At 36.0% G+C, this 16983-nt stretch overlaps 1 protein-coding gene across 3 annotated transcripts in view; it reads left to right on the plus strand.

Moving 5' to 3' along the window:
* The window catches only part of GFM2 (GTP dependent ribosome recycling factor mitochondrial 2), a 47838-nt gene that overhangs the window by 17240 nt on the left and 13615 nt on the right, over positions 1-16983 (plus strand). For all 3 annotated transcript variants that reach the window (XM_050793502.1, XM_050793504.1, XM_050793503.1), the window contains 9 exons: positions 598-686; positions 3555-3643; positions 5177-5237; positions 5487-5666; positions 9775-9855; positions 11251-11399; positions 12742-12882; positions 12967-13066; positions 14697-14886. In XM_050793502.1, the coding sequence (XP_050649459.1) occupies positions 598-686; positions 3555-3643; positions 5177-5237; positions 5487-5666; positions 9775-9855; positions 11251-11399; positions 12742-12882; positions 12967-13066; positions 14697-14886 (1080 nt within the window). The remainder of the gene's footprint in view (positions 1-597; positions 687-3554; positions 3644-5176; positions 5238-5486; positions 5667-9774; positions 9856-11250; positions 11400-12741; positions 12883-12966; positions 13067-14696; positions 14887-16983) is intronic.

Genomic DNA, 16983 nt, shown 5'->3' on the forward strand with positions numbered 1-16983 from the left:
AAATTTACCATCTTAACCATTTTTAAGTGTACAGTTTAGTAGTGTTAAGTATGATCACATTGCTGTGAAACAGATGTCCAGAACTTTTTTATCTTGCAGAAATGAAACTATATTCATTGGACAACAGTTCCCTTTTGCCCCCTCTCTTCACCCTTGCTAACCACCGTCTACCTTGTATACCTATGAATTTGACTAGCTTAGATGCCTCATGTAAGTGGAATCATACAGTATTTGTCCTCTTGTGATTGGCTTATCTCATCTAGCATAAAGCCTTCAAATTTTCCCATATTGTAGCATGTGACAGTGTGCTACAATAGCTTCTTTTTTATTCTGTATAGTATTCCATTGTATGTATACATCACATTTTGTTCATTCATACATCAGTGGACATTTGGGTTGTTTCCACCTTTTGTCTCCCAGTGCTGCTATGCATATGGGTGTGCAAATAGCTCTTTGAGACTCTGCTTTCAATACCTTTGGATATACACACACACACCCCCACCCCAGGAGTGAGATGTGAGATTGCTGGATCATATGATGGTTTTGTTTGTTTTGTTAAAAAGATTTTAGGCATTATACGTCTTATCTTTTTCTTAGGTCATGTGGACTTTACCTTGGAGGTTGAGCGCTGCCTAAGAGTGTTGGATGGTGCAGTGGCTATATTTGATGCTTCTGCTGGTGTAGAGGTAAATAATATTGCCAGAGTAAAGGGAAATAGAACAGCATGAGTTTTTAAAAAGTAGAATGTATCAAATTTAGTTAACCGTAACCATCTATTTGGTAAGTTCATATAAATAAAATAATGGTAAAAGGAAATCAGAATTTAATATTGAGATGTAATCTATATGTGATCTCAGATATTTCATGGTAAAAGGAGAAATATGAAAACTAGTGTCAAGAACTTTGAAGGATCAGAGATTCTACCTTACTTTCGAGCTAACAAATTAGCCTGCCTTAGTTTCATGGATTCTGGCAGAAGACACTATGGTGTGAGATTGATTATACACTGTTATTTCTGTCACTACTTCCTAATAGTTCCACCTTTCTGTTGTTATAACTTTAGATAAATGTGACGCTTAATCATTCAAACAGATTGCATTACTTACAAGATTGAAATGTGCTTGAATAGGAAGTTTCTGAATTCATGAAGGAGACGGCACTTGTTTTAAACAATGGATGGGCTTTTAGCTGGCAGTTGGGATGGTGGAAGTTTTTTGTTTGTTTTGATTTGCAATATGTTTTTGTTCTTTGAAAATTTATGATATTCACCCCCTACCCCTCACATACACACCTCATCATACACAAAAATTAATTTGGAGTGTATCACAGTGTTAAGTTATGTATACATAGCTTCTAGAAGAAAAATATCTTTACAGCCTTGGGGTAGGTAAAAATTTCTTAGAGGACATAAGAAGCACGAAACATAAATAACAAAAGTCGATTCCTGGAACTTTATCAAAATTACAGGTGTTCATTAAAACAAAATTAAAAACACAAGGCATGGACTATGAGAAAATACTTGTAATGTTAGATAAACATATTATACAAATATTAAATTTCCTGAATGCAATAATAGTATTGATTATATAAGAGAATATGATCATTCTTGGAAAATAAATGCTGAAGTATTTACAGTACATATCTATAATCATGGATTTGTATCCAGACTATATGAAGAACTATAAATCAATAATAACAACCCAGAAAAAAATGGACAAAAAACCAGAATGGACACTTCACAAAAGAACACATGTGAATGACTAGTAAGCACATGAAAAGATGCATAATCTCATTAGTCATCAGGAAAATGCAAATTAAAATCACAGATTCAATTTCATACCCAAAAGAATGCTTATAATTAAAAAGAGTGATAGCAAATGTTGGTGAGAATATGGAGCAACTAGAAAATTTACACATTGTTGATAAGACTGCAAAATAGAGGCCAGGCATGGTGGCTCACACCTGTAATCCCAGCACTTTGGGAGGCTGAGGCAGGTGGGTTTGTTTGAGCCCAGGAGTTAGAGACCAGCCTGAGCAACATGGCAAAACCCCATCTCTACAAAATACAAAAAAAAATATTAGCTCGGTGTGGTGGCGTGCACCTGTAGTTCCAACTACTCAGGAGTCTGAGATGGAAGAATTGCTTGAGCCCGGGGAGGTTGAGGCTGCAGTGAGCCTTGATCGCACGACTGCACTCCAGCCTGGGCAACAGAGTGAGACCCTGTCTCAAAAAAAAAAAAAAAAAACTGCAAAATAATGCAACTTCTTTGGAAGACTATTTGGAAGTTTGTTTATTTTATTTTATTTATTTTGAGACAGGAGTCTCACTGTTTGTCACCCAGGCTGGAATGCAGTGGTGCAATCTTGGCTCACTGTAACCTCTCTCTCCCAGGTTCAAGCGATTCTTGTGCCTCAGCTTCCCGAGTATCTGGGACTACAGGCGTGCACCACCACACCTAGCTAATTTTTATATTTTTAGTGGAGACAGAGTGGCCAGGCTGGTCTTGAACTCCTGACCTCAAGTGATCCACCTGCCTCAGCCTCCCGCAGTGTTGGGATTACAGGCATAAGCCACCGCACCCAGCTGAATTTTCTTATAAAGTTTAAATATACTTAAGCAGTTCTTCTCCTATATCTTTATCCAGCAGAATGAAGACATTTGTCCACCAAAGACAGATTCAGAATGTTTATAGCAGCTAAATTCACAAGAGCTCCAAACTAGAAACAATCCAAGTGCATATCCACAGGTGGATAGGAAAACCAACTGGTACATTTATATAATTAAAAAGAACTGATACACCTAACAATGTGGATGAATGTTAAAAACATGTTGAACCGAAGAAGCCATGTTATTTTATATGAGGTTCAAGAGTAAGACACTGAAGCTGTGGTGACAGAAATCAGAACAGGTTGCTTATAGGAGACAGGGAGGAGAAAAATTTCAGGAATAATAGTGTTCTATCTCCTAATTGGGGTAATAATTACACAAACATACTTTTCTCAAAATGCATTGAGCTATATATACACTTACTATCTGTATTTTATTGTATATAAATTTTACCTAAAAAATAAACTGGCTTCTTTATAGTATACTGCTATATTTCTTTTACCTCAAAACAAGTATCTGAAATAATTAAGGCAAAATTCCTATTTCATAGATCAGAGACCTGACGTTAAATGAGTTAAGTGTCATATGACATTTACTAGGAAAAGTGAAGCCAAACAAAAAGTAGCTCTCCTGATTCTCAGTTAAGTTCACTTTCTGTGATTCTCAGTACCTCCTAGGTGTTAATTCTCTTTGTGTAGCCACCTAGTTCACCCAGAGTATTCTCAAGTGGTTCGAAGCACACTCCCCTTCACACTTCATCATGTTCCCGGCTGTGTTAACTTGATAGCTGAAGAGTGACCCTAGAAATATAAGTATCATTGCACTAATTCTCTGCTAGAATAGGGCCCAATTTATCTGACAGTAGATTTTTGGATCTCTTCATTCCAGCTCTAGTAACATCGTTACTTTTATTCAGTGTGTATTTTTTTCCTCATATTTGCTTTAGGCCCAGACTCTCACAGTATGGAGGCAAGCTGATAAACACAATATACCTCGAATCTGTTTTTTAAACAAGATGGACAAAACTGGAGCAAGGTATTTAAAATGTGTTTCATTGGCTTATCAGAGTGAAACTACAATTTGAACTGTTAATGAACTATAGCTTAAATTTAGAAGTAGCTGTTTCTTTTTTTATTGTATTATAGTATATAAATATTCCATGGAATCCCAGTTTATTCCCATAAAAAAATTCAAAGCAGCTAATCCATAGGTTATGTAACAATTTGGGACTAATAGCTGATAGATGATGATGAGTCCTGTTTCTAGTATAGAGAGACTGAATCATATTTCTAGGATGAAAGTGGCATCTTGATGATTCCACTGATTCTCTTTAGAACTGTATAGTATAGTCCCTATATTGCTGAAGGTATGGCACTTCCCATCATTGCTAAAGATAGAGAATAGAGAATTGTTTCCTGCAGCTGAAGGTGTTCTTCCTTATTCTCTGATTTTCTTAGCTACTGGGGAAGATACTCTCAATAAAGAACTGGAAGAAGAGAATGTAGATGCTGTAAGACCTGCATGTAGGGCAGAAGAGAGTTAATGCTGAAATGTAGTGGCCATAGTCAGAGACCATAGAGTGGTGGATACATTGTTCTGAGAACATAATTCAGAGAATCAAGAATATTTGAAAGATTTGGAGAAAACATGAAAGGGAGAAAATCAAGAATATTAAAAATTCTAGAACAAATGTGATAGGGAGAGATTGTGACCTGTGGTAGGAGAATGGCAGAAATGAAACAAACTATACCTCCCCTAAAACTACACGGTAATTAATATGCATTGTGTTTTTCTCCCTCTCTATAGTAATTCTGAGGCTGTTGGTTTAAAGGACCTTGTCTTGATTAATAACAGCCTAGCAACCTTTAAAATGTACTAGCCTCAAGTTCTGACCCTTTTCTGCTTGGAGTTCCTTGTGGTAGATGGAAGTACTTATTTATTGCCAGACAGTGCCTTTGGCAATGGGGAGGGAGATGACTGGATAATAGGCTGGTTCTGAAAAAAACACTGGGACTGGAATGACCTGCATGTATATATAAATCAGCCCATGTGCCAGAGATGGCATGTGTTCTAGAGGTAGCCAGCTGCAGTGTTAGCATAGAAATGAATAGCATAGCATACGATATGAAGAATGCCAAAGACTAGGCAGGCTCTTGGAAGAAAGCTGGTAGCTTTGTATGGTAGCAAACCTAGTAGCGGAAGAAAGAATCCTTAGCTTATCACAAATCTTGCACTGGAATCCCAACTACAATTTATTATCCATGTTACCTTTATCAATTCATTTAATCTTAATTGCAAAATATAGTTATTTGAAGCTCACAATAATAATATCCTAAACAGCTCTGTGGCTGGATTAGGGTAATTTCTGATATCTGAAATTGACATAAAAGTTTATTCCAGACATTTTCCTATGGAAAACTGTTAAATAGTGAGCGTTAAGGAGAATAAAGTGGGTTAAAATTTTAGAAAACATTCTTAAAACCTGTAAGAGTTTTCTTTCCTCTTTTGATACCTTTGGTAAATAATTTTTAACCGTGTTTTTAACTATAATTATTTTGCTTCCTATAGCTTTAAGTATGCAGTTGAAAGCATCAGAGAGAAGTTAAAGGCAAAGCCTTTGCTTTTACAGGTAAATTGGTTAATAGCATCAGCTTCTTCTCAGTTTCCTCATGAATTTATTTTGTGACAATGTATACATTTCCAAAGCTATCTCAAATCATTTTTTAAGAAGTTGGAGTATAAATAAAAATAGCCACAGATTATAGTAATGGTGATAATAGACATTTTGGGGAAAATGGTATAATTAGAAAAGACTTGTCATCAATGTAGTTTTCAGTGAGTGATCATTTAATAATGTTAATCTCACTCTGACTTACAGTTACCAATTGGTGAAGCCAAAACTTTCAAAGGAGTGGTGGATGTAGTAACGAAAGAAAAACTTCTTTGGAATAGCAATTCAAATGATGGAAAAGACTTTGAGAGAAAGCCCCTCTTGGAAATGAGTGATCCTGAATTGCTGAAGGAAACAACTGAAGCAAGGAATGCCTTAATTGAACAAGTAAAGTATAATGAATGATAAAATGAACACCAATGTGTGCACCACTCATCTTAAATAGAATATAGTCATACTTTAGCTTCTCTGGGGGATTGGTTACAGGACCTCCTGTGGATACCAAAATCTGCAGATGCTCAAGTCCCTGATATAAAATGATATATTTGCCTATAACCTATTCATGTCTTCCTCTATACTTTCAATCATTTCTAAATTACTTATAATACCTAATACAATGTAAATGCTGTGTGCCATTTTGTGTTCATCTCTCTCTCCCACTAATCATCTACCTGTCCCCCAAACTATTATTTCAGTATTTCTCTTTCATTTGCTTTTTTGCTGTTGTTGTTGTTGAGACGGAGTCTAGCTCTGTGGCCTAGGCTGGAGTGCAGTGGCACGATCTCAGCTCACTGCCACGATCTCAGCTCACTGCAGCCTCTATCTCCCAGGTTCCAGCGATTCTCCTGCCTCAGCCTCCTGGGTAACTGGGATTACAGGCATGTACCACCGCACCAAGCTAATTTTTTTTTTTAAGTAGAGATGAGGTTTTATCATGTTGACCAGGCTGGTCTCGAACTCCTGACCCCAGGTGATCTGCCTGCCTCAGCCTCCCAAAGTGCTAGGATTACCAGCATGAGCCACTGCACCGGGCCTCATTTGCTTTTCCTTATAGTTTACCATAAATCCTTAAAGAACTTAGGTTTACATATTTTGAACTTTACATAACTGAAACGATACTGTTTGTATTTTATGACGTTGCTCAACATTGTTGGAACTTTATCCATGTTGCTATGTGTATAGTCTATTCATTTCAATCTTGTATATTGTTCTAACATATGATTTTACCACACTTTATTGGGTGTTCTCCTGTGGATGGGCTTTGAGGTTGTGCTGTTACAAACAATGTGGCTATGAACATTTTTGTATCTATCTCCTTGTGCACATGGGCAATAGTTTCTTTAGTATTAAACTAAGGAGTAGCATTGCTAGGTCAAAGGATATGCATGTCTTTTACTTTTTCACCAGATGTCAAATTATTTAGAAAATTTTAAAACCGTCAATTTTATAGTTGGTATATAGCTCTGGACCTCATCCACCTTTAAAATTATAATGGAAAATAGCAAGATTGTTAATATTTGTAATATTTATATTATATTGTTAGTATATATGGCAATAAGTAAACCTTAAATAAATTTCTTGAGTATCATGGTAGAGAAAAATGTTGGAATCTGAGCCCTTGATTTTTCACTTCTAAATTGAATTGGTCCAAATAAATTCTGTCAGCATTAATTTTTTTTTCACTCATCTTTTGTATGTAGTTTTTTTTTTTCGAAGTATAGTCATGTACTTCATGATGACATTTTAGTCAAGAACAGACCACATGAATGTTGACAGTGCTATAAGATTGTAATACCATATTTTCCTGTACCTTTTCTATGTTGAGATACACAAATACTTACCGTTGTGTTACAATTGCCTACAGTATTCAGTGCAGCAATATGCTATACGGATTTGTAGCCTAGGAGCAATAGACTATAGCCTTGGTGTAAAAGCAGGCGATAACATCTAGGTTTCTAAGTACACTCTATGATGTTGGTAGAATGACGAAATTGCCTAACACCACATTTCTCCGAACTTATACCTGTCACTAACTGATGCCTGACTGTATGTAGTAATCATTGCAACTTTATCATTAACATAATAATTATTTTTGTTATTGAGTCAGTGAGGGCCTACTATATGCTAGGTTAAGTGCTTTATGTATACTTTTTAATTTAACCTTCACAAGAACCTTATATTGTCTGCGTTTTACAGGTGGGGAAACAGCAGCTCAAATGCTTAAATAAGTTGTCACACAGCTAATAAAGTGGCTGAGCTAGAATCTGAACCCAGGTTAATCTCAGTTTAGAGCTAAAGCTCTTACCTGCTTTGTTATACTGCTTTTTTAATTTGGGGAGCATAGAAAATATAAAAGTGGAACCGACATTTATTAATAATTCATTCCTCTTTGAGTTTTTTTGTGTTGTTTTAATACAGAAGAACTATAAGAATAAACTTAAGAAGGATCTTGTAATCTAGTTGAGGAGCCAACACACACTTGCCCATATCTCATGGTCTTCTAGGATGTCACAGGATGTGACAGAAATCTCAGAAAATCTGAGACTGTCAGTAGCTAATCATATGCTGATTATAAGAAACACATAAGTATGTATACAATTTACAGAATAAGACTACTTCACACCCATTAGGATGCCTACTGTCAAAAACAGAAAATAGGTGTTGGCAAAGATGTGGAGAATTATAACCTTGTGCACTGTTGGTAGGAATGTAAATGTTGCACCCACTATGGAAAACAGTGTGGTGATTCCTCAAAAAATTAAATATGTAGTTACTATATTACCCAACATTTCCGCTTTTTGGGTATGTACTCAAAAGAATTGAAAACAGAGTCTCAAAGAGATATTTGCACATGCATGTTCCTAGCAGCATTCTTCAAAATAGCCAAAAGGTAGAAGCAGCCCAAATCCATGGATCCAGAGTAATCAGATTCAGAGACAGAAAGTAGAATGGTAGTTGCTATGGGCTGGGGAAGGGCAGAGAGAATAGAATGTTGTTTAATTAATGTGTATGGAGTTTGTTTTGAAAGTTGAAAAGAGTTCTGGAGATTTATTGTGCAATAATGTGAAAGTACTTAACACTACTGAACTGTACAAGAGTACAATGGTCTGGGCGCAGTGGCTCACACCTGTAATCCCAGCACTTTGGGAGGCTGAGGGAGGTGAATCACGAGCTCAGGAGTTCGAGACCAGCCTGACCAACATGGTGAAACTCCGTCTCTACTAAAAATACAAAAAAGCCACGCGTGGTGGTGCGCGCCTGTAATCCTAGCTACTCAGGAGGCTGAAGCAGGAGAATTGCTTGAGCCCAGGAGGCAGAAGTTGCAGTGAGCCGAGATTGCACCATTGTACTCCAGCCTAGGTGACAGAACCAGCCTCCATATCAAAAAAAAAAAGCACAATGGCAATTTTTATGTTCTATATATTTTGCCACAATTTAAAATTTTCCTTTAAATTAGTGAATAAGATTAATGTAACTTGGAATAACTTGGAATAACTTCCAAGTTATTCCAAATTGGAATTGGAATTCCAAAATTGGAATAACTTCCAATATTGAAGGTGTACAGTAATAATAGCTAATACTTATTATACACTAGTATATATTCTTAAAGCATAATTTGAATTGGTTATTTAATCCTTATAACAGCCTCAAGAAGTAGATACTACTCTGTGAGTTACTGAGGCAGAGAGGTGAAGTAACTTGACCAAAATTTGGACACGCTAGTAAGTGGTGGAACCATTTCTAGGTAGTCCGATTCCAGAAGTTGAGCTTAACCATCACATATAATGCTTTCCAGAAGGATAGTTAGGTACATTTCTGCTATACTTAATCCTGTTAACAGTGTGGTTTTTTTACCAAGTTTGAATGTTTTGCTCCCTTGTACTGTTAACACGCTTTTGAAGCTGTTTTATTAATTTGTCAGCTGAATGATCCCATTTCGTATAGGCAGATGGTTATGAAAAGAATGTGAAATAGAATATTGCATTTTTATTATTGAAATATTGCCTATGCCTCCCTTCCCTAATATAAATGTATTTCTTCAGTGCAGAATTACAGCAACATTAATTCTTTTAGTTTGACAGACTTGGGAGATCTGGTGAACATTCAGATATTAGAGGAAAACCAGATGAAACTTTTTTATAATCTAAAACCTCCAAATTTATCTTAAAAAGGCCAATCCATTGTATGTACTTTCATTGTAAGTTGCACATTTTCTTTGATTTGAGCACACTGATAGCACTTAATTAAGATGCTTTATCAGGCTCTGACTTTCTGTGAATTTAGGAAACTCCTAATAGTATCTTTAGTTTTCCATTTCCTTTCCTTTCAAAGAAAAACATTTTTCTTTATCTCGTTAGAAGAAGTGAAGAGTTGCTTGGCCTGGATAAGGTAGCTGTCTTGAAATATTTGAATATGGTCTGTTTATGGGGTTTGGACAAGTTAATAGTTATGAAGATAAATGCAAGTTATAGAACTCTAGAACCTTTCTTTATAGGTTGCAGATTTGGATGATGAATTTGCTGACTTGGTTTTAGAAGAATTTAGTGAAAATTTTGATTTGTTACCAGCTGAAAAGGTAAATTTTATTATTCAATAGCTTTGGCAAAATGTTACTAATTGGATGTAGTTTGATTTCTCTGCCTTTGATGTGTGTGCATTTTTTTTTAAACTTTGCATATTGTTAGAAAGCGGTAAGTTTTAAGTTGGGAGAAACATTAAGTTAAAGTCACTACTAATACAATACTTAATGGCAGTGATTTATTAGTTTCACACATACTTTACAAAATTAAAAATTGAATCTGTTTAACTTCTATTGAGTCAGCATCAGTTAACTACTCATTCTCTGTAGTCTTTTCATCCTGATAATTCCTCTAAGGATGTTAAGGGAAATCACAGAAAGTTTATATTAAAATTTACTGTTGTTTCAGGCTACTACAATGATCATTTTTCTCAGAGCATTGTTTTCTGAATCTTTTTAAATTTTTTATTGAAACTCATTACAGTTCTTTGTTTTTGTCTTTTGACATACAGTAAGCCAGAGAAGAGGCAATTAAAATATTGATAGTAATTGAATTATGACAGATTTCTTGAAGGAAACGCTGTTTTGTTCTGCCAGGGACATTCCCCATGAATTTGGCAAATTTACTCTTTATTTTTCTTTATGAAACGTAAGAATTACCAAGCAAAGTGTTTCTAAGTAATAATCTGTAAAATTAGCCAAAGATGAGCCTAGCAAATTCACTTAGTATTCATTAGAGTAATTAAAAACACAAGAGCTGAAACATATTTTTGAGCCACTCATAAGTTAGAATGAAAGTGATTTTTTCTTTTGAATGAAATGTCAGTTTTGAAACTGTTTATTTTTGGATGTTTAAATGTGATATTTATTGTACCCTATCTTCACATAGCATGATTTCTGTTTTCAGAGAGCTCACAATCTAAAGTAGGATTGACCCACCAATAATACCTTGCAAACGCACTCAAGCTTTTCTGGTTTTTTGAAATCTTTCTAAAAATTTTCCTACTTGGATTTCTCATTTTTCCATTGGATTTTGTTTAATATGGATTTAATTTAATTGAAGAAATGGTAACTCAGATTTATATATTTTATTTATGAACAGTTTCTCTGTTAGACTATCAGGGTTAAATCATAAGTATGTTAATTAATTTAGTCAAGAAATATTTTTGAGCACCTATTATAACCACTTTTCTCGTTTCTGGGGATTTAGCAGTATTTCCAGGGGTAATGCTCATATAGATTTTACATTCTAGCGAATGGGAGACAGATAAACTAATAAATATCTAACATGCCGGGTACTGATTAGTGTTAAAAAGAAAAACTAGGCCAACAAAATGATGGAGGTGTGGTGAGGAGTGCTGTGTACATGGCTGGTTAGAGAAAACCTCTAATTTTGAGCTTCTGGCCAAGACCAGAACACAAAATAAATGCTCATTTGTATCTGCTTTGTAGCTGCAGACTGCAATACATAGAGTGACACTAGCTCAGACAGCAGTGCCTGTGCTTTGTGGAAGTGCCCTGAAAAACAAAGGGATACAGCCCTTGTTAGATGCTGTTACTGTGTACTTGCCTTCACCTGAAGAGCGTAACTATGAATTTCTGTAAGTATGCAGTCACATATATTAAAATTCTATAGCTTTGAAGAAACAAGTAGGCAAATACTTTTATGAAAAGTAATTAAATCACCATTTTTGAATAATAATGGTGAGCGTTATTGCAAATGATATAATAAGGAACCATAGTAATTTTTGCTTGAAAGGAACATTTTTCATCTCTTGTAAAAAGAGATATCTTACAGATAGAGCTAAGAGGTATGTCTTTTCACTGTGTAAAAGTTTAAGTGTTGACCCTGCCATCTTAGTCTTAGAAAAGTGATATCCTGGGGATGTTTGTTAAGTATTCTGTAGTTATCTTTATATTCATCTAGATTTCAGGATTTTTCATAAGCTCAGAATATTTTGTGGCTATAAAGTCATTGTTTTACCCCTATTGTCACTAAAAGCTTTGTACTTAAGTAGTAAGTCCTTTAAAATCTGAGTAAGCAATGTGTAAAATGGCAGAGAAATGGACTTTAATTATCTTAATTCTGACATTAATAACTTTCATACCTCTAAATTGGAGAGGCATGATGGTGAAGAGCACAGGCTTTGTACTATTGGATTTAAATCCTAGCTCTTCCAAGTTGCTTAACATCTCATCTATAAAATGCAAAGAATAGGACCCATCTCATGGTGTTCTTATAAGAATTAAATGATTTGTGAAGCACAAAGAACAGTGCCTGGTATAGTAAGCTCTATATTAGTATTATTAAAGTTAAAAATTAGAGGGAATGGGAGTAAGATTGGAGAAGTTCTGTCACAGAAGTGTTTAAACTACTTTAAGTTAGGAACTCCTTTGAAACTAATGAAAATATGGAGCTCTCCTTAGATGCACAAAATTTGGCAATTGCAGGAGAACTGAATTCTAAAACTTATCAGTGATCACCAGTTTAAGAACATCATTCTATTGTGAGTGTTGGTTATGTGAACAATTTCAAGTTTATAGTATAGATTTTTATGGTTATGTAATGAACAGAAAGTGGAAGGAGAGCATAAAAGCAATAATTGGAAAGTACCTGTTTATTTACCCTATGCTGATTTCTTGATAAGTGGTGTAATATTCCCAGGTATAGTCTTCATGGAGAGAGCTCTTGGCAATGAAATTATTCGCAAATAGAGGTGATATTTGGAAGATAATCTATTATTTTTAGTTTTGAGGAATTAATGGTAAGATCTCCATTGAGTAATTTAGTCAATGGAAAAAGAGAGTTATGTAACAAAGACATTTAGTGGCTCTAAGTAGCTCTACTGGAAGAAAAAAGAGATCTTTGGGGACATTAAGGATAACTTTCTGCAGTTATGGGAAGTATATTTTATAGGACTTTTTGGAATGTTTATTTTCTAGGCAGTGGTATAAGGATGACTTATGTGCATTGGCATTTAAAGTTCTCCATGACAAGCAGCGAGGACCACTGGTTTTTATGCGCATTTACTCAGGCACAATAAAACCCCAGTTGGCCATTCATAATGTTAATGGAAACTGCACGTAAGTAGAAGCTTGGGTTACTTTATAAAACTGTACTCATTTCTTTAAAAATACTTTTACTAATATAAAATCATGATTTTACAGGGAGAGAATAAGTCGTCTGCTTTTGCCGTTTGCTGACCAACATGTAGAAATCCCTTCACTGACTGCTGGTAACATTGCTTTGACTGTTGGGCTTAAACATGTAAGTGACCAAATGATTTCTCTAGGAAATAACAGCTTAAATGTTTAATTACAAGTAAGCAACTTGTAATATCAAAAACCCATAAACAATGCAAATGTCCCTCAATAGTAGAATAAAGAATATTGTGGCATATATATCAACATGGCTGAATCTCATACATTTACTAGGAAGAAAAGTAAATTACAGAAGACCACAGACAGGATGGATTGTGTTCATATAAAGTTGAAATCCAAGTAAAATAGCATACTGTTTATAGGTATTTATGTATATACATATATGTGTGTTTTAAGTTTATATATAATATTGTTTTGTTCCCATTGAGTTTATTCCTATCTTGAGCATTGCAGAAAATTTCACCTAGACTTACAACTGATCAGGTAATAACAAGTTGTTTTGTTAGTGAAGGCGCCATGAGAGCAAGGATTTTTGTCTTTTCTGTTCACTGCTCTACAGTCCATAGATCAGTGCTTGCATATAGTAGACATTCCATAGATAACTGTAGGATGAATAAATGAAAATACTTGATGCTGTATTTATTTTTGATGGGTTAAAACTAAGGATAGTTCATTTATATGGATTAAATAAAATATAATTTTCTCATTAACCTTTATGTAGTAAACATTGTTATTTTAAACATTTTAACTCTTCATGATTAGTTTCAAGTTTGAAAATCCTTCAGTAGCGCGGTGGCTCACGCCTGTAATCCCAGCACTTTGGGAGGCTGAGATGGGCGGATCACGAGGTCGGGAGATCGAGACCATCCTGGCTAACACGGTGAAACTCCGTCTCTACTAAAAATACAAAAAAAAAAATTAGCTGGGCGTAGTGGCGGGCGCCTGTAGTCCCAGCTACTTGGGAGGCTGAGGCAGGAGAATGGCGTGAACCCGGGAGGCGGAGCTTGCAGTGAGCCGAGATTGGGCCTGGGCGACTGAGCAAGACTCCGTCTCAAAAAAAAAAAAGAAAATCCTTCAATAGAAAATTCCTATTTCCTATTTGACTGGTTACTGGACTTCTAGCATTGGAATGTCCCCTCTATCTCCCTGAAGGCAGGAGCTCCTTGTATGTATTTGAAGGAGCTCTACAAATATGTTGGGACTATTGTTCTAGTAGGATTGTTTTTACAGAGAAAGAAACTGGCACAGAACTTCACAATATAAAAGTTTAAAAGTGAAATTATAGTTTTTAAAAGATAGCTGGGCTCTACATGGAAGCCAGCAATCTGCACAGTTAAGGGTATTCTGGTTAATTATTTTAGTTAATAGGAGATTTTCTGTAAAAAAGAATAAATTCTTATGGGTGGTAGAACACTCTAATGAATTTCTCCCTAACCTGTCTTGTCATGAGTGAAAATTTAGGAAAGTACATTTGTTTTGCCAAATAATTTTGGATGTGTATGTGTGTGTTTTATTGTTTGTTAGAATTTATTACAATAATATTTTGGATAGAATTCTTACGCAAGTTAAATTAGCTTTACTTACGCAGTTATTAATGAGCTTTTTGAATTTTATTTCTCTTTTAAGTTCTGATGAAAAGAAAGTGCCACAAAAAAAATTCTTATATTGTGATTCTTGGTGGAGATGAGCGCTTGCTAAATGCCACTTTTGTTCCAAGTCATCTTGTTTGCTTGCAGACTGCCACTGGAGACACCATTGTCTCATCCAAGTCCAGCGCATTAGCTGCAGCTCGTAGAGCCGAAAGGGAGGGAGAAAAGAAGCACAGACAAAACAATGAAGCAGAGAGAGTTTTATTGGCTGGAGTGGAGATTCCAGAACCTGTTTTCTTCTGTACCATAGAACCCCCGTCAGTGTCTAAGCAGCCAGGTATAAATGGTCCTAGTGTGTCAACTAATTAGTGCTCTGATAATTTATATAAAATAGTTACAATATACCCTCAAGAGATTTCTTATGTGATTGAGGTAAATTTTATCTGAATATATTGGTAAACATTTCCTGTGGTTGGTCTTGTTTTTTAAGATGTTTCCATTTTTACAAATGCCTTCATTTTTTTCTCTTCTTATTTCTTGGCCATTCTTCTCATATTCTTCCTTACTCTTGTAGTGCTATCTATGGGATTCTAAGTAACTGGTCTTAGAACTGCCCTTCTAGTATATTAGATTAGACAGTAACTGATTCATAACCCATTCAGTTTCTCATCATCATGTATAAAAATGCTGTTTTACCTTGTTTTCTACCTCAACCTCTAGAACTCAATGAAGAAATTTGTATACTGTGGATAACCTCGTTTGAACTTTCGTTAGTTACTTTGTTCTTTAGCATTTTAGCTCAGATTTTTTCAGTGGCTTCTCATTACTTCTAGCACACACCCAAACTCTTTAGTGTGGTATGTAAAGCCCATGATTCCAATTATAATTTCCAATTAGATTTGGTTACATATAGCAGAAAACCTCCAAATAACAATTGCTTTAATAAGAAAAAAATTTATTTCTCTCTATCTCATAACAGAAGCCTTGAATTGGTAGTCAGGGATTAGAGTGGCTCCACAGTGTTGTCAGGGATCCAGGCTCTAATCTTTTTGTCTTACCTGAGTGCATAATTCCTGCAGCCTCGGGTATCACCTTGGAGTTGCTGACAACAGAAAGGAGTAAGGGGAAGGAAGAAGATATACCCCTTTTCTCTTAAGATTTCTTCTATGTCATTGGCCAGCACTGAGACATATGGCCACCTGTTGCAAGGAAGTCTGGTAAAAGCAGCCTTTTAAGTAGGCGGCAGCAGAGTAGAGTGGAAGGCTGCTAGTCATCTCTGCCACAGCCTTCTTGTCTGGCTTCATTTATTGAAACTTCTGCCTTCCTTTTGACCCTCTTCTTTAACCCAAAGAAAAATAAAACTATAGTACCTAGCCACACGTTATGCTCCCACAGTAAAGTAATTGTGATTTCCTGAAGAGACTGTGCTCTTTTTTGCATCACTATTTCTTTTCTTCTGTTCTCTCTTGCATTATAATAGTAGCCCATGAACTTACCTGCCTGGAAAACGTTTACCCTTTTTTTTTTTTTTTGAGACAGAGTCTCGCTCTTGTTACCCAGGCTGGAGTGCAATGGCATGATCTCGGCTCACCACAACCTCTGCCTCCCAAGTTCAGGCGATTCTCCTGCCTCAGCCTCCTGAGTAGCTGGGATTACAGGCATGCGCCACCACTCCTGGCTAATTTTGTATTTTTAGTAGAGATGGGGTTTCTCCATGTTGGTCAGACTGGTCTCAAACTCCCAACCTCAGGTAATCCGCCCACCTCGGCCTCCCAAAGTGCTGGGATTATAGGCGTGAGCCACCGCACCCAGCCCTGTTTACCGTTTCTTTAGGTCTCATCTCAAGCATCACACTTTATGAGGCTCTCACTGAATTCCTATATTAGACTGTTTAAGGACAAACCTTCTGGTTCTAGAGGTGGCATTAGAAGCTCTTTTTCCTTTGAAAACAAGTTGGACTCACAGATTATAGGAGAAAAAAAGCAATCTCTGTTGCCTCCCCTTGTCTTCCTGAGGACCCTGTGGGGAGAAAGAAGGAAGATCCCTAGCCCAGTAGAGGTTACAGTTGCTCACCTCCCCAGATGGAGTTCACATGAAAGAAATCTGAGTATAGATGTAAGACAGCCCCCCAGTACCAAAGGAAACCGAAACTGAGTCTTTTTGTGTCCACTTTGCTGAAGGAACAGCATTTAAGTTAAAAAGGGCCTAACAGCAGTTTTTCTGTTACTTTAAATGCTCTGAGGCCAGTTAGGTATAGTTTTTACTCTAGTGGAAAAGGATCAGATGATGATTAATCTGGCTGCCTAATTATCAAACTTAACCAAGCTGGTTATATCAGGAGTGACCAGGCACTTAAGAGCAGGGGCTGCCCAAGCAAAGTAACCCATGGATTCTTTGAAATATGTTTGAGAGTCATTTTATATTTCAGATGCAG

The sequence above is a fragment of the Macaca thibetana genome, chromosome 6 (genome assembly GCF_024542745.1).
Source record: "Macaca thibetana thibetana isolate TM-01 chromosome 6, ASM2454274v1, whole genome shotgun sequence".
In the NCBI taxonomy this organism is placed as follows: Eukaryota; Metazoa; Chordata; class Mammalia; order Primates; family Cercopithecidae; genus Macaca; species Macaca thibetana.